Source organism: Triturus cristatus, chromosome 2_2 (genome assembly GCF_964204655.1).
Source record: "Triturus cristatus chromosome 2_2, aTriCri1.1, whole genome shotgun sequence".
Lineage (NCBI taxonomy): Eukaryota > Metazoa > Chordata > Amphibia > Caudata > Salamandridae > Triturus > Triturus cristatus.
In genome coordinates, this window is record NC_140582.1 from 322,596,502 (window position 1) to 322,615,009 (window position 18,508).

General features: G+C 47.9%; 1 protein-coding gene across 1 annotated transcript in view; it reads right to left on the bottom strand.

Moving 5' to 3' along the window:
• CYP2U1 (cytochrome P450 family 2 subfamily U member 1) overlaps positions 1-18,508 on the bottom strand; it is a 251,333-nt gene that overhangs the window by 19,699 nt on the left and 213,126 nt on the right. Inside the window, exon 3 of the mRNA XM_085641390.1 lies at positions 12,081-12,242. Coding sequence (XP_085497516.1) covers positions 12,081-12,242 — 162 coding nt within the window. The remainder of the gene's footprint in view (positions 1-12,080; positions 12,243-18,508) is intronic.

Sequence of the window (18,508 nt, forward strand, 5' to 3'; positions counted from 1 at the left end):
AGGATTGAAATCCTAGGATGAAATTTAAGCGGCGAGGAAGAGTGAACAAATATACCCAACTCACTCAATCAAAGGCCTTGTCAATGTCGGCCAGAAGAACCACTGCATGCCCCTCTAACCTGTCAGCTAACGCCAAGGCATTATATAAGCACCAAATATTGTGCTGGGAGGCACGATGTGACAAAGTCGGCCTGGTCGAGTTTAACCAAGTCAGGACAAATTAACCTGTTCACCAGCGCCTTTGCAAGGATCTTCACCTCTAAATTTAAGAGGAAAATTGGGCGATAGGAGGAATTGTTGTCTACTGGCAGGCCAGGCTTAGGGAGCACCACTATCTCAGCATTTCGCCAGTCAGGAGGGAGAGCGGCACCGTCAACAGCTGACTTAATCACCCCCAACATGTGCTCCTGGCGTTTAGGCATAAAGGCCTTAATGAACTCACCTGGGTCCCATTAGGCCCCGGGGTCTTCCCAGGGTGCAGGCACACAAGGGGTCTATGAGAGTTCCTCCCCACTGACAGCCCCGTCCAATAAATCACGATCTGAAAATGAGAAGGTTGTAAGGGGAAGTCAGCACAAATTCCTCTATTTGTTCCCAGGGCAAGACCTCCCGTCTAGCGTACACATCTTGGAAATGGGCAGCAAAACTGCAGGCCACCGCCTTCGGATCAGTGAGCAGAGCACCCACTGTATACCGTAAAAGAGGAACAAAGGAATGATGGAGAGGACCCTGACAAAATCTATGGAGCATTTTGCTTGACTTGTCTCCTCATTGGTATGTGCGACTCTGGGCAACCTGACCGGACTGTTGGCCTCCCACAAGAGGGTCTATTGATATTGCTGTTGCAAAAGACCCAGTTATCTATGTGCCAGCCACCCACCCTCCTTAAGACCGTACCTCTAAATCTGCCATCGGGGCCACAAGATTCACCAAATCCTGCTCCCGACTTGGCCGCTCCCCGGTACAGAAGCTAATATCTGCTCCCCGCAGTGTGGGTTGCAGAGCCTCCCACAGGGTCGTCCGGGACAAGATATTCCTCTATGAAGCACTCGATGCAGAGTCTATAATCTGGATTTTGTAAGGTGCCAAGGAGACAAGCACCAGTGGAATGCGGGTCGCCGATGGCCCACACGGAGTTTGATGGTGACTGGGGAGTGAAGGAAGAGTCCCCAGGCCAGCACAGACATCTGTAATTCTATGCAAATAAGAACGCAGAATTAAAAAATAATAAAGGCGTCATGCACCAGGAAGAAAAAGGTGTAGCTCCCTGAAGTGGGTGGTGCACCGTCCAGACTTCAACCAAACCTAAGGCAGACATCTAGGGACGGCAGAGGAGTTCTACTAGATCCAGGGGGAGGCCTGTGTGCACACAACCTATCCACTGAATGATCCATAATATCATTCCAGTCACCCCCAATCACTGAGAGCCTCTCATGAAGTTCACTTCAAATCCTGATCATCGGGTCAATAGAAGACTGACAAAGGGGAGAAGGGGTGTATACGAAAAGAAACACGAGGGATTCTCCACATAACATACCTGTCAGAGCCTTATATCGACCCTGGTGGTTCACAGACGTCTTAACAAGCTGAAATGGAAATTGATTCTTGATTAAGATACAGGTGCCTCCGGACCCCATGGTGCACTCGGAGTGTTAAACCAGTGTGCAACTGAACCGGGCCAAACAAGGGACCTTGTTGCCCATTGGGTGGGTCTCTTGGAGTAACAGGACCTCAGCCCCCACCCTTTAAGCGGGCTTCAGAACTGCCCCCGCTTGACCTTGTGGAGCAAGCCATTTACATTCCAGGACACCACATGAAGCAGATCCAGGGAGTCATCTACTATAGGGCCACTATCGGCATACTAGGGTGGAATTTTCGGAAGGTAGGGCTGGCAAAAGGAGAGATGTAGCAGGTGTGCAAAAGTAAGAAAGGGAATAATAATAACAATTTGAATAAAGCAAACCAATTCCAAACACACCCCCAAACTTCGAAAAACAGGTTAGTATCTGTTATGGGGCTGACCACAGTCGGGCCCTAACAGGGGACCCCGTCATGCTCATCCCAATGGATCCCCAAACTCAACAAAGTCAATTAGCTGGGGGAACTAGTATACGAGTCTCACAGTTTGGCAGTCGCTGGTCGTCATAGCAACATCGGGGAGCGTCGCAGACATCACAGGGATTCATTTCTTATGGAAATGTCATAAAGAGGGCGCAGATGCTGCCCCTGAGTTTCCAAGGGCTCCATACACTGGGGCCCCCCCATCAAGCCAGGAGCTTCTCCACGATGATTGAGATCTATTGAGTCTTTTCATTGGGGTCTTGGCAGGTCGATTTTGTCGGTCTCCTTGAGACGAGTCAAAGTAAATTTGTGGGGGAGTATGCAGATTTAGATCAATACGTTTGTCAGTCCATTGAATGATGTCTCGAAGAAGAGTGTCTGCTAGTGGTATATGAACTTTAGCTCAGCCGGATATAATAACATATATATTATGTTTAAGCCAATAAGGCGCTGTTGCTGCACCATCCTGGTATAGCCAGGAAGATCATGATGGTGTGGGATCGGTAGTGGATCTGGTCTTGAAGCCAGGCATATTTGAGAACAGTGTCCCTGTCCATATGATTTAGGATCTTGCGATGAAAAGATAGGTTCGGGCACTGGACGGAGAGCACCGTATAAATGCCATGTGGGCCTGCTCGATAATGAAACCGGGAGATAAGGCCTCTGAAGCGGAGCCATTGGTCAAGGAAGCGTTCCATTGAGGGACCCTCACACAATTCAGGAAGCCAACAAACCTCAGGTTATTATGGCAAGCCCTGCCCTCTGCGTCCTCTGCTCTTGCTGCCAGCTCCTTGGTCTCAGCAGTGAGTTTAATCACAGTCTGTTGTAGGGTACAAACAGAGTCTTTCACACCAGACAGCCTGGGTTCCGTCTCGATAATCCGCTTGACGACCTTCCTGAGGTCCTGGCGAAGCCAGTGGACATCATCGCCCAGTTGTCATTTCTTATGTTTTAATCATTTCTGGTTACAACGGAATTGTTTGTGCTTCAGAGTGTCAGCGCTAGTCCTCATGGTGTCCTTTTTTAACATGGGCTATATCATGATGGGGATTAATGAACCCCCACTCCTGCGAGTGTTTTTTTCCTTTATATCCCTTTACTTTAGCGCCCGCACCTTGGTAGGAAGGATTCAGATATTTCACTTGCCGAAGGGTGGGTTGAAAGCCTCCTTACTTATTTTAGCCACATACTGTGAATTACGATTTGGTGCATCCTAATATATCTAGACGGTGCAGCTTTTTTAAAGCAATCATCGGACTACGTTGTTGGGCACAACGACATATATAATGGTATTTTAAGCACACCATGTTGGATCACCTTTTCTGTACCATTGCTTGTGTTTGTCGGCTAGACTATGCACACCAGTTATAATAGGTTTTCCCACGTACTTGTTCCTATTTTTATGACTACCCTGGTTTAGCCAATTAGGAATGCTGCTAATGATCTATGGGTAGTATATTGTTGTGTGATTAACACATGCACTGCCATTGATTTTCTCTCCAGAGCGGTGCCCCCTTCCTGAGCTGTCGCCAGGTTGAGGTGGAGTCCCTTACCCAGCAGCAGTGGGTAAGAGCCTTTTTCTTGGTTTCACGTTTGGATATTTATATAATTACAAAAGCCACTGGTTATATACCACTCTCCTACAGGTTGTATATCTATGATTTACTGGTTCTGTTCCCATTAGGTACAGTCACCTTCTGAAGCAGACGAACCATGAACATTATTGGTTCCTGTATCCTTTTTTGATTTTTCACTAAAGCAGCAGCATCTATAAAGGTCCTGACGAAAGCCTCGCCCGATTGAGGGGCATTTTGGCTGAAACATGTTGACCCCTATTTTCCACCACACACATGCGGTTTAAATCCAAACAGCTGGTGCTTAGTACACCTGAATAAAGCTGACATTTTGTGCTGCGCTGCGCCCTCACTCACACTGTACTCATCACTTGTGGATTTAGAATATCCTGGTAGAGTAGACACCAAAAACATCCCTGAGCTCCCCCCTCTCAGAGAGGGGGTTGTAGCCCTCAAAGGAACTAGGTGTTTCCTTTGAGAGGAGATTCCTAAATGATGAAGCATGTCACCTCTGGTGAGTGAGGGATTTTGTCCTAAAAAGGGATTTTTCCACAGCTAGGTCTGTGTGTCATAGTTTGTGGCTTTTTTGTATTTCTTCACCTGCTCTTAACAAAACCCCCTCTCTTTTTTCTTCTTTCTTGCTTAAAGTAGACCCAAGTATTTTACACTTGTTTTTGTCATCATCGCCCACCCCCACACCTCTGATTTTAGCATCCAACATTCCAGCAACTGTGTGATAGCTGCCAGGAGGGCGACATTGTCTAGAGTAGAACCGTCTTATCCACAGCCCCCAACAACAAAAGACGATCCTCCGGGCTGTGTATATTTGTCTAGAGAACTCTGTTTGGCACCGGGAGAGACCTTATCTTTGGCCATGATGGCAAGTATGGCAGAAGGCACAATTGTTTAACCTCTGGAGCTCGCAGGACCAGCGCTGACCCATCCAACCCCCACCACAGCCAGGTGTGTGAGGTGGCACAAGCAGTAAGATGTCGCACCCCCCACTGTAGTGACAGGGCACAGTACTCCACAAAGGCCACAGAGAGTGTGTTGTAGGATCCTGGTGCGAAGCAGAAGGAGCGCACTGCCACAGACCGCATCAGATCCTAGCCTGGCCGCCTCTACAATGGATATGCCCTGCCTAGCGGGGCCCCTCTAATGGGGTTACCCACTGATATACTAGATAGGTCAACTGGGCAGACTGGTGATCAGGAACAGTAGGGGCCAGGCACCCCAGATTAGGCAACTTCAGTACAATTTGCCTCAGGCCTGTCACTTCTCAAACAGGAAGTGCAGAAAAACTCTTGCAGATGGTATTGGGATTAGTGCAGAGGCTCCAGTATGTCTCACCTGGCGATCGGGGGATAGCCTGATGGTGTTATCCAATCTCCAATCTCCATCCAGGAACCAGGCCCAGAAGACAAGTCTGCCCTCACTGGGGTAGTAAAAAAGTCACCCCCCCCCCACGTCCAGGGGAAGAAATCACAGGAGGGGGGTGCCCTGAAGCATCTCTCAGTCTTGCCCACAATTCCACAATCCAGAGGTCACAGACCCACAGGCCCGCTGCGTAGGCGTCAGGAGGCTGGAGTTCACTCTGCCTTAAATCGCCCTGGGACCAGCATCTTCTTACCGGTGTATGCCAATGTGTCTCCAGGAGCGGCCGCAAGGGCCACATAAATTTCAATGCATGGCTCCCTCAGCGATAGGCTCAAGGTTGCGGGGCCGCTCATTGCTCCCGGACAAGTTGAAAGTCATTATGGAGTAGGTTTGCTCCGAGCAAAACAGCTGAGGGCGACTTCCACATCCAGCTGGGGAGAGCAGAAGGGAACACCAGGGTGGGGTGGGGGAAGCCCCAGCAAGATAGTCCTCATGCTCTGCTCTCCAGTCCTCCAGGACAAAGTCCCCTGTACCAGCACCCACAGCGGCTGCCCCTGGGCTCACGACCACACCCCTCAGCCGCAGCGCGACCCGCTCACCACAAGCAGATGGTCCAGGAAGACATCAACAGCTTGTCTCCTGTATTGCAGCATCCTATGGGGCCCCAGGATTCGAGTCAGTGGCATTTTAGCTCCGATGACAACAAAGATTTAGTTGGATAAGGGGCGACCGCAAACAGCGGTATAAGAGTGCGGCTGCCATGTGCGGCGTACAACGGCCCCCCCCCCCGTACTGAACTCTTGACACTGGGTGTTCCCAATCGTGATAAAAAAGATCACTGACTTAGATGACTTGTCCCATCTTCAAATGCAGGCCAGATTTGTAGTATGCAAGATAACCTCTCCTGAGTTTGTCCACACTGGTATTCAGCAAGCCTACTGAATGATTGGCTTTGAGAGAAATCCCTTGGCGGTTAGGCCACCACCAGTGTCTCAACTCTTCCTGGCACAGTGCCCATGACCCCACACAGAACTGCTTGTTGAAGTATCAACATCAGTTGTGTTGTCCATCACGGTCTTCCCCCGATGGACAGGAGAAAGACCTTTATGTCCAGTCGTAGGGCATAGAGTTTCACACAGGGCCAGTAATTTCCCAAAAGCCCCTAATTTCCACCTTGTACAGGTGATGGCCCTACCCTAGAAACGACACATCTCTCTAATGTGAGCTTTAAGTGGGATGGGGGGATGGCCTGCCAGATATTAGGTTGGCTTTTGTCACCATTGAAGTTCCCAGATTGCCTTGACAAAGATACAGATGTTGTCTGAGGGGCAACCCCAGTGCTGGGTCCACTACAGAAAGAGGTTCCACTGCAGAGCCTGCTTGCACGTGCCAATGAATATGGGAACCAGCGAGATGTAGAAGACCTGGGGACCAAGAAGCCTCAGAACTGTCAAGGTTGGAACACAGGAGTAAGCATAAAATAATGGTGTCATTACCTGACTGCCCTGGACTCACTGTAAGGGAAAAAAGCCTTAAAAGCCATCATACTCAGAATGGCTCCTGTGAAGGGAATCTTCTGCATCGGTCGCAGATGGGATTTTGACTCATTGACCGAAGGAGGAGGATAGCATGGAGAGAAAACTGTGTGCAGGCAGTCCACGGCTGACTGTGGAGTGGTTGCTTTCAAAATCAGTTATAAAGATGCAGGAATACATGTTTTCACGACCTACAAAGATGGCGCGACCATCACCTTCATAAACAACCAGGAGGCCAAGGTAAGGTCAAGAGCAGGATGGGAAACTGAAAGTGCTCCAACCCCGCCACAAATCGATGGAATCCTCTCTGGGACTGCAGGACAGACACATGAAATTATGCATCCTGCAAGTCCAAAGACACTATTCAGTCCCCTAGAATGATGGCAGAGAGGAGCTGGGCAAGAGTAAATATCTTGGCCTTGTCCTTCCAAAGCAAAGTGTTCAAGAACCAAAGGCCCTAATATTAGCACGAGTCCTTCCTTTTTTGGTGCCAAAACATACTGGCAGTAACTCCATATACCCTTTTATGCTTCAGGAACTCTCTCTATAACCCCTTGGTCAACAGGGGCTGAACATCCTGGGCTTTGATGGAATCATGATCTGCCTAAATGTGTACAAAAACAGGAGAAGCAGGAGAACAGCTGGTGGCAAGGCTAGGGTTGAAGCAAAAGATCCAATGTGGCTGTCGGTTAGAAATTAATGCATGAGCTGATGCCAACTGAGGGCCTAGTGAGAGAGCGACAGGGTCAGTCAGCACAGTAGGAGGCCACGCTGTGGAAATCTAATTTGAGGCACTAGCAGATCCATGTGGCCCAAAGGCGCTCTAGAGGTACCTGTAATCATCCTATAGAGTTGCAGCATGAACTCCTTGAAGGCTTGAACCTGCTGCAGGGTCGACGACTGCCTGGGTACCTCAGGTTCGGTGGGACCAGTCTCCGGATAGGGCAGGATAGTAAACAAAAAGTGTTTCGACTACACAACAAACAAAGGAATCGTCTTTGGGCCTGCAGTACAGAAAAACATAAAGTATGCGCCTTACAAGTCCAATGACACTATCCAGAACCCCAGATCCAAAGCAGAGAGGACCAGGCCAGAGTCAATATCTTGAACTTGTCTTGTTAGGATTTCTTAGGGTTCTGGAAAGATTTTGTTTTTTTACTTACCCGAGGATGGTGATTGGGTCTTGGAGCATGACCTGCCTCTTTTATGCTTTGGGGGTGTACAGCTTCACCTCATGTTCGGTGATGGCCTCAGGGAGCATTTGTCACAGGATGTTGAGTCATGCCTAGACACCTCAGGCATACTTCATGCAAGTCTGTAAATAACATTTTTTTTCCTGCAGAAATGGCATAGTTTGAAGAAAGTGATCTTCAGGCCTCTTCCAGGCAGACTGCCTTCAAATAACATTTTAGGGTTACTAAGACACCAACAAAAAATCCATCCATCATCCCCTTTGGTTGTGCTTTGTTTGCCCTAAGTTGGCAGGGTATGCCCAGACGTGGGTCCCTTGCTCACTTTGCCACTGGATTCAAACTAACCTGGCTGATGACGGCTGATTAGCCAGAAACCGGTCCCAGGATGCTTGTTTTCGGTCCAGTGAAGGCATGGCTTGGCAGTTCAGGCTGGGCTTTTCCCATGAGGCACAGGGTCAGACTGATTTGCATATGGCCATGTCTGAACTGGGGTGGCGGAGTGAGCTAAAGAATGATGATGGATTAAACCCAGATCAGTTGACTGGGGGTGAGTGCTTGCAATGTTCAACACTCCGTCCATCATCCCCTTTGGTTTTGCCATAATCAATTGAGTGCCAGGTCTTTATTTGATCGCCCATATGAGACTGAACTTAATCCCCAATCTGGCAATGCTGGCAAAATATCATTGCTAGTTAAAAAACTTTGAACGCTAGAAAGTTTTTAAAAAAATATGTCTTTGTTGCATTTTAACAAATTAATCAGAACAGTGTACGCTGGCTGACTTAATTTACATTATCTTTGGCAGATATCAATTCAGGGAACCTATACTGGTGTCAGGAGTATAAGAGCCGTTGTCCAGGGCGTTCAAGTGTATGTGGTATGGGTGTCTGTAATCAGGGGATGGGTGAAGGGGAGGGGTACTGGTTTTCCCCAAAGGGGCCATTGATTGCACATGAGCTGCGCCATGTCATTACAATTGTAATCCAGGCTCGTCCTGGAGCGCCAGCAAAAGCACATCCTATCCCATGGCCTAAGCTTCAAGCCCGGCCTGCCGGCGGAGTCGCTGCAGGGCACAGTCCTCAGCTCTTGCCCACATTTGACCTTGTTCTTCCATCCCCGCCATTGGTCGGTACCTCAGTCGCCTTCCAGTGTATTGCTATCGCACAGCGCGCCAGTGCTAGGTCTATGAGTCTGGTGCCCACATTGTCCTTCTTGGAGCCGGGATCAGTCCCAGGAGATATGCCTGGGGTCTATTACGGTGTTGCCTGCCTGTCGGCGGTGTAAAGTACGTACACATGTCCATCCAGAATGGGCGCATTGCCACGCACTGCTAAGACATGTGGTAAACGTTTGCATGTTTGGTTCTGCACCTTTGGCAGTGGTGAGACGATCAAGCGAACATCTCACGTAAACGCTCTGGGGAAAGATATGTGCAATCCACATAGATAAGCTGTAGCAATTTTAGACATGCATTCCTCGAAACTTGAGGGATATGCCCCAGTGTCTTGCCCCAATCAGTGTTGGTCAGGTCAATGAGCAGAACATGGCTCCATTTGTCTTTTAGGTCTAGCAGAGTTGGTGGCATCACTTTGCCCATTGCTTCATACACATTAGTCACCCAATGGTGTTTCTGGCTCCATGTCAGCACTTCCTGAAGCACAGGGTTAGCCTCACGCTCTTTGTTCTGGACCCCCCCCCCCATCTTTGCAGGGGCTCGTTTGAGAGCCGCATGGGTCGGAAATATCTTGCTGTATTGTCATAAGTGTCCCATAGATTCTCAAACAAAATCATCCAGTCTGCGAGCAACTTCGCCAGTGTGAGCACCAAGGCCCGCCACCACTGCGAACAGTGCGTCATGAGCCCTAACTTTGGCAAAACACCACAGTGATAGGTCAGGGGAGTGTGCCATTCCCACTCGCAGATGTCGTTGATAGCGTGCCCAGCAGTGCCGGGACACCCAGAGGAACAGTGGAGCATGTCCGGTGCAAAAGGGCATCCAGCCGGGCCAGAGGTAATGCGCCTCCGGCGAGGCCTCTCATTCAATCACATCATGCTCGGCAGGTGATACAGCTTGTAATCTGGTCCCCAATCCCTCTGATTCCAAGGGCATGCACAATTCATTTAATGCCACATGTCATCACCCTAAAGCCCAGTCAAGCTCAGACTGCCAGCTGTCCAGCTCCCGGACCACAGTACATGTGGGGCAACCAGCACGCCGAGCAGCTCCACCCCTGAGAGTGTGATCCCCCCCCATCTGCCAGTGGGAAAGACGCATGATTTTGAAACGTTCATGCTCAGACCCAAGAGCTCACTTATTGGCTCCACTATCTACCCAAAGGGCAGTAGCTCAGTGGTAGCGTCATCCAGATATATTAGAATGTCATCTCCATAAAGGGATATGGTGTACTTCTGGTCGTTCGGCTTCAGTCAGTGTTCTCCATGCAGTGTGCGTATTGTACTGGCCAACGGTTCCATGGAAAGTGCGGACAACAATGGGGACAGCGTGTGACCCTGTCGGGTGCCTATAGTATGGGCCCCTGATCAGAGTATTTACGACCAATGAGGACCCTTTCTCTGGGGTGCGAATATAATACATGTATCTAAGCTATTAGGTCGCGGACGAACCCCATAAGCAAGTGGACCGCAAATAAGTAGGCCCATGAAAGGCTATTGAAGGCTTTATTCATATCCACAGACAGCGCTGCCTCCTGATCAAGTCCATCTGGCAGTACATCCATCATGTGGAATAACCGCCGTATATTCATGGAGGTGATTCTCTCCAGAACAAACCTACACTGGTCTGTGGGGACCAGAGTGGACAGACAGTGTAGGATTCAATTCGTAATAATCTTGCCCAGAATCTTCCAATTCAGGTTGAGAAGAGACAGAGGTCTGTAAATACTCCTGTCCGACAGGTCTCCCCTTGGTTTCAGAATCATAGCAATGATCACCTCTGAAAGGTCTCAGGCAGGGAGCCCGCCCCTCATGCTGCCCCATACATTTTTACCAGGGGTTTGGCCAGTTACTCTTGTGCACATTTGTAAAACTCCAGAGGAAGGCTGTCACTGCCTGGAGTCTTCTCCATTGCAAACTTTGATTGCACGTCTCATTCCTCCTTCCGTAAAGGGTCCCTCCATGAGACAGCTGGTGTCCAGGATCAGCATGGTTAGGAGAATGTCGGCTAGCAAGGCAGTCAAATGCTCATCTGATGTCTCAATGGTCGAACAGTACAAAGATTGGTAGTAGTCCGAGAATACCTGTCTAGGCACATAGTGTTCGTCTGGGTGGCGAATTGTAATGATGGAGTCATGATCTCCCTCTGCTGAGGAAGCCTGCCAGAAAGCACCCAGCGCGGTCCCCGTCAGCATGTTCCCTCAACAGGTACTCACGGTAATCATACAGGGCGAGCCTGAACCATACCTCTGTGTGTTCCTGTTGTAAGTGGATCAAATCGCGATGAGCTGCCATTTTCGTTACTGTGCGAACCTCCAGTCCACACAGCTCCAGGTAAGTTGGGCACTCGTCATCAAGAGCACCCCGTATGCGATCTTAATACATATTCCCCCGATGTACACCTTAAATGCATCCCAATCTATCAGTGGTGACAAATCTGTGCTGGGAATGACCTCAAAGAAATGGATAATTTCTTCTCTCATGGACTACAAAGTTTGAATTTTACATTATTTCAGCTGGGAGCATAAGTGAGCTTCTAGATCTGTGATGAAAATCCCTAAACTTATTTTCAGAATTAGAAAGTTATTTCAACTTTTTGATAATGCGATTGTAAGTGACAAGGCTTTGCGATACTTAGTTTTCCAGTAAGATTTTAAAGCGTTTTCGGTGAGTTTGGGCTTTAGAAATGAAATCTGAACACTCTGAATTTATAAAGTATTTACTAATGAGTAAGCTAGTTTTTTTAATGATGTGCAGCGAATTCTCTTTGTGTTTACTGTTCCACTCTGTATCAGTTTTTAGTGGGTGCAGTATTACCACACTGAATATTGCAGGGCTCACAACGAGCCGCATGTCACTATAGAGAACACCTGCTTAACTTAACGGTACTACAAATACATGTCATGGAACTTACTTTATTAATATTGATGAACCCACATGTGGCACTTATTGCATTATAATTATTATGCTATGTAAATGATGGATCCAAAGATTGAAGTATGTACATTTACTCACGAAGAATGATGGGTCAAGGCTACACCAAAATGAAAAATGCCATGAATATCTGGTATAATGTAATGCCCTCTAATAGCTCAATAAAGTTTGTTAAAAAAAAAAAACGTAACGGTACAATACAGTATGATAAAAAGAGTATGCACAGTAAATACCTGTGTTTTCAGAGGCCATGTGGGGAACTGAAAGAGGAACAACCACTGTCATCCTCTGCACTTCCATGATGGTTGCTTCTGTGAATGGCATTGAAGGCTTGTCAGTTAACGATGGGGGGCGCTCACGGCCGATCACCGCATCGATTTCCGCTTGCACCTTTTCTATTAAGAAAAAGAAAAAACAAAGACATAAGAGCACAGTCAGGAAGGAAGGGGGTCTCTGTATGCTATCTGACGCGGAGAACGTTTTTATGGAAAAACCTTATAACTGAATTGCTGTACTGATGTTTGTAGGAATTATTCACCATCTAAACATGCCAGTTATATTTCAAAGCCCAAATTATTACTGGATACAAAACTCAAGAAATAAAGTTTATGTAAGGCTCTATAATGCATGAAAGCTCTCGAAGAACTACAGTGTCAAACAAGCACCTCCTTTTTCACCAGTCAATCTGCTGATTTTCTGGTCGGGTTTATGCTTCTATAGTGACCTTTCACTAGAACATCCACCAATGTCTGGCTTTGTATCTCAGAAGCACTCATTCTGATGGACTGTAAAATTATTTTCAAGTCCATCGATTAAACGCGAAAGGGCTAAACCATGTCTCCATGATTTTAAGATTTTGAGGGTTGTTCTCCTTTAGAGACATTTAAGGCACACAGCACATTGAAAGGTGAGTGAAAGTTAAGGTTTGCTTTGGTTATAACACGATATCGTGTTGAAAAAAACCCATAAAATTGCCATACAAAACCTCAGTTAAAGTGCTGTTAAGGTTACTAATTAAAATAAAGTTATTAGCAAAAAAAACTGAAATTCTCAAGTTAAGGCTAGGACCACAGTCCATAACTTGCACACAATACACAATGATTGCTGATACTGCAGTAACCAGTGCGGCACCCCTTGTGGTACTGATGACGGCACCGCAGTGGCGGTCCGTCCATTGGGGGCGTTGGGGCGTCGCCCCCCCGCCCGCGCCTCGCGCCTGCAGCTTCCTCGGTGACGACGGTGAGGGAGAACTGTCAGTCAGTATGACGTTGGACCGCCCACCCCCTTCAGAGTCTGAAGGGGGTGGGCGGTCTGGCGTCATGTTGACTGACAGGCAGCCAGCAGCACACAAGTGCGCATGAGTGGGGACGGAGGGCGATTTTTGCACCGTGCCCAGTCATGCGCACTAGTGTTTCCCGAGTCTGGCGCATGCCCAAGGCTCAAACCTCGGTCTCGTAATGGGTAGGCGGGCGGAGCGTAAGCCTGCTCTAAGCCAATCCTGGTGCTGCTCCAGCACCTGGATTGGCTGAGAGGGGTCAGATGGGCTGCGCCTGTTCCAGTGAGTGAGTGTGTAGGCGGCGGCGCCAGAAGTAACGGACGGACCTGAGGCGAGGCAGCGCGGACCCGGACCTGCTCAGGACAGGTAGGATTTTATTTTTTTTAAAAAACACCCCCGCGTGACACCCCCCCCCCCTTCCCCCCCCACACACGACACGAGCCGCGACTGCACTACAAAGCTATAAAGACACCAACAACCGTGACCCGCTCCCCCGTACGACCTCTCCTGCCCCAAAGCAAACACCACAGATAAAGAAACGAAATATTGTACTTTGTAATACAAGGGTGTTTTGAGATTATATTCACACTTTTTATTATATAAAATAAAAGCAAAACAAATAAATCTACAGTTTATAAAAAGATACAAAGTTTACGAACAAAATAAAACAAGAAAATGGTACAACAAACCACCTCCGTTTATTTAAGGATTCAGCAACATAAGCAGGCCAACCTCAATCAGGCGCTATTAAAAAACATTTTTTGTACCTTGTAAATGTCGGCCTCGGACCTACACACGGAGCTGGGGTCCCATGCTGCAGTTCTGCTATGACATTATTGTGTACATATTTTCAGTAATATAACCACACCAATCGCCATACGATAGTAGGCTAAAAACGTAAACATAAGCCAAGGACGTTTACACAAAGGGTGGGATCCAACCTTTCTGTCTGGGAAGTCATTTAAATATAAATAATCTAAGCACACCGATATCCAGAAGGCGCTAGAAAAATACATGTTTTGTGGCTCTCATAAACACAAGGCACACACACATACACTACCCTCGCACTGCATTTTCTCTCTGCCCATTCTTTGCACTATTGTATTCTATTCCCTCTATACTACTCGTCTACTCTGATCACTGCAACTTTTCTCACCTCATTCTGTGAAGCCCCTTCTACATCACTACATTCAGTGCAGCTTTCAGCTGCTTCTATGCACTGCATCTGCATTCTGTGTACTCCATCTCTGCTCTCTGTGGCTAGAGGTCGTTCTGTGCACTGTGCTCCTGCTCTGGCTGCTGCATCTCACTGAATGTCTCTGCATTTTGTTTGTTCACTGGGCACTGAATCCCTCTGTTCTGCAATACATCTATTATGTGTGCACTGCAGTGCACACCACACACTGCACGTTGCGTCACCATGTTGAAATCTGCCCTGTACTCTGTGCACTTCCTCTCTTTTCTCTCTGCTCTGCATCCACATGCCACATGCACACTACGCCATCACGTTGTGCACTGCATCGCTGCCTCAGCGCACTGCACAGCCACTCTGAGTGCAGTGCATCCTAACTCTATTTGCACTGCAGTTCTGCTGTCTGAAATTCGTCCCCACTTTGCACAGCATTACACTGTGCTCTGCATCTTCATTCTCTACACTGCACCCACACTTTGTGCAGTGCATTCTCTGCATGAGCTCTACGTCCACTTTCTGAACACCTTATAAGACCACACTGCATCCTCCTCCGAGGCACTGCTTATCCACACTGTGTGCACTGCATTCTTGCGAACACACTCTCTGTGCAGTTCCCTACCGTCTAGTTGACCTTGTAATATAATGTATCTTCCTTCTGGGTCTATGTTGTGGTGTAAATGTTGGAATGGGATCCCAGGGGCCACCCAAATGAGAACCTCATCTAGCGAAATGAGAATACAAGGTGGAGTATAACTGATCCCTCCAGTATTTCTGCAGACATGGAAATGAGTCCTCCCATATGTGTATCTCCTCCAGGCAGGCCACAGCCATGTCATACCACTTCAGCATAAGAGAACACTCTCCCACATTTTTCAAAGGCTGCAATACCAAGAGCGTTCAATGTAATCGTTTTAGTCATGGTGGCTGACATAACATTCCATCATTTGTACCAGTCCTTGGCCTCATTTTCTCATACAACTCAGACACTGTTAAACCCTCTAGCTTCATTTCAATCAATGTACCATGACACAAGTGTCGAGGTGCCCTGCCTACCCTTCCCCCAACATGAACCAACTCCCCCCTCCCTCTAGGCAATAACTACCCCACCTACCCCTTAAAAGAGCCAAGGAGAGGGAATGTCGACCTCACCCCATTTACCGATGAGTCCCATTACACAGAAGAACAAAAAAACAAACATATGTCTCAGCGTACAGCTACTCCATTGGCCGGCCGGCCGGTGGGATGCGAGGACGTGCCTTCCCGTCCGGGTACCCGACTCTAGGGGCGCTGAACCCTGTCAACTAATTATCTTTAATGTAAAAGTATCCCCCCTTTTATCAAGCATGTACCACATGCTCCCAGTAGGGTGCTGCGGTTTAATTCTGAATCAATAGTGGTTTGACACTTCAAGACCATTCCAAAACCCACATACTCATTCGGGCACCGATTTAACTTAAACATTAGTGTCTTTGTTCAGAACACTACTTCTAAGTTGTGTCACGGACGACTCTCGTGAGTCCGGGATGCCATCTGGGATCTGTAGTGTTCCGTCCAGGCATACTCTGACCCGGCCTGTGCTGCGGTCCCTGCAATTGGCGATCCAGGAGTCCTGTTTCTTTTGCACTCTGGGCGGTCTTGCCAAGCCTGTTGACTTGGATGAATCATGCCCCCGGCTGTCCTCGGGAGTCCAGCCAGTCAATTGCCTCACCAGGGGAAAAAGAACAGCATTTTCCCATTGCTCTCTAACCGCAGTTTGGCCAGGAAAAGGACAATGTATTTGAAATTTAAGTCTCGTAGATGTCGCTTTACCACCACAAAGGTTTTCTGCTGTTCCTGTACCCGTTGCGTGTAGTCAGGATAGATTGATATGTGACAGACCCTCACGGGTACAATAGGGGTACCGGCTGGTTCGAGGTCTGTGCAGTAAAAGTAATAGAGAAATCTCAAAATGTGAAATGTACCATGTGGTGAACGTCTATTGTGTGGAAAGTTAGTTGGTAAAATTGCTGCAGAGCCGTGTCCACGACATTGTGAGGAAAACAATCCTGTGTGGTGTAAGGTGGCAGTAGGGGTCTCTTATTACACGCAAACAAACACAAACGATATCATCTGTGTTAACTAGATTTTTATTAAAATTGCTTGTTCTAGTCTTTTAGTAAAAGCTTGCAAGTGGTGAAAGTCTTTGGATCCTAGTAAAGATATCTCTCACGGACGGTAATGCAGTGACTGGAACATTTTGTGACCAAGTATTTAAAAATCACGTGGTTCTCACTTTATGTGGATATATTTGGATGCCAGAAATGTATGCTCTAGATATCAAATAAAGACATGTTTACAGTTAGTTAAGATTGGAGCTTAACTAAATATTTGTAAAAAAAATAACGTATAAGCGAGAGGCCAACAGAGTACTTGGTTCACGTTATGTTGCCCTTTTTGGTGACAAAGCTGTCCATTCCAACAATGCGTACTCAATGCTCCCAGTAAGAAGTGACGTGTTCCAACCTTTCCAGTGAGCAGGATGGTATTTATTTTTAATATGGCAAAAGCATTTCCAAGTCCACTTGGTGGCATCCTAGCTCTCACACTGAAGCACTGTATATTATGGCTCTCATTTGTGGTCCTGTGTCCTGTGCTCATACTACAGCAGCATGGTATGTCCTAGCTCTCAAACTGCAGCACTGTATATCGTGGCTCTTATATTGTAGTCCTGTGCCATATCCTCGATCTCTGGTGGCATGTGCTAGTTGAGCTCTCATACTGCAGCTCTGTATATTATGGCTCTAATATTGTGTTTCTATGTCTTGCACTCATACTATGGTGGCACGATTTGTCCGAGCTGTCATACTGCAGCACTGTATATTATGGCTCTCATATTGTAGCCCTGTGTCATGTACTCATATTACAGCGGCATGGTATGTCCGAGCTCTCACACTGAAGCACTGTATATCGTATGTATGTATGTATGTATGTATGTATGGCGTACTTGTATAGCGCAGACTGTCACCCGAAGGGTATCCTGGCGCTTCAGACAGTTATACCAACACCACACAGCGTAGTTGAAGAGATTTAATCAGACCTAGGGAAGAGAAATGTTTTGAGTTCCCTCTTAAAAGAGAAAAAATCTCCGGAGCTTCTTAGCGACAAGGGGAGAGTATTCCATTGTTTAGCGGCCACAAATCCAAAAGCTCGCCCACCCATCCGAGCTCTCATTACCTTAGGGATTACCACAAAATGTGCTGAGAGCGACCGAAGGGAGCGAGTGGGTACATACCACTGGAACAACTCTTGCAACGGAACCGGTCCTTGTCCATGTAATCCTCTGAACACTAAGCAAAGTGCTTTAAAGATAACTCGTTGCGGGACAGGTAGACAATGGAGATCGGCTAGTGCCCTGGAAGAAGAGTCGGAACGGCGCCGGGACAAGGCCAACTTGGCCGCCATATTCTGCACACGTTGCAATTTAGCCCCCAGATTGGCTGGGGCTCCCAGAAGCAGTACGTTGCAGTAATCCAACCTACTCAGTATGGTGCAACGCACTACTTCTGGCCGAACATAGGTTGGCAGCAACGGCAAGATCTTCCACAGCATACGGAGCAGCATCATACAAGTGGCTACAGTTTTATTTACAAAAAGGTCCAGTTGAAGATTGGGCCCAAGCACTACACCCAGATTCCTGGCAGAGGCTGCTGCCGAAGGAGCATCCGAAAAAGAGGCGGGCCAAAAGTCAGGAGGCAGCGGCCGGGGGACCCGATCCAACGAGCAGTGTAATACCTCTGTTATGGAGCCGTTGAACTGCAGAGAGTTCTGCCTCAACCATTCGCAGTTGACGCCATACACTGATGGAAGGTCTCCAAAGGCACCGCATCTTTGCCCTCGATGGAAAAAATGAGCTGTGTATCATCGGCATAGTTAATAACCGAGATGCCGAATGATTTAATCAGACTCACTAGAGGGCAAAGGTAGAGGTTGAACAAAATAGGGCTGATGGCAGACCCTTGCGGAACACCCTGCTTAACTGCTTTGATCTCCGACTGGAAAGGTGGCAGGGCCACTACCTGCTGCCTATCACCCAGATAGGAAACCAGCCAGTCACGGGCCAAGCCCTTCACCCCTGCATCCTCAAGTCTTCTGACCAAGATGTCGTGGTTGACCGTGTCGAATGCGGCCGACATGTCGAGCAGCACTAAAAAGGC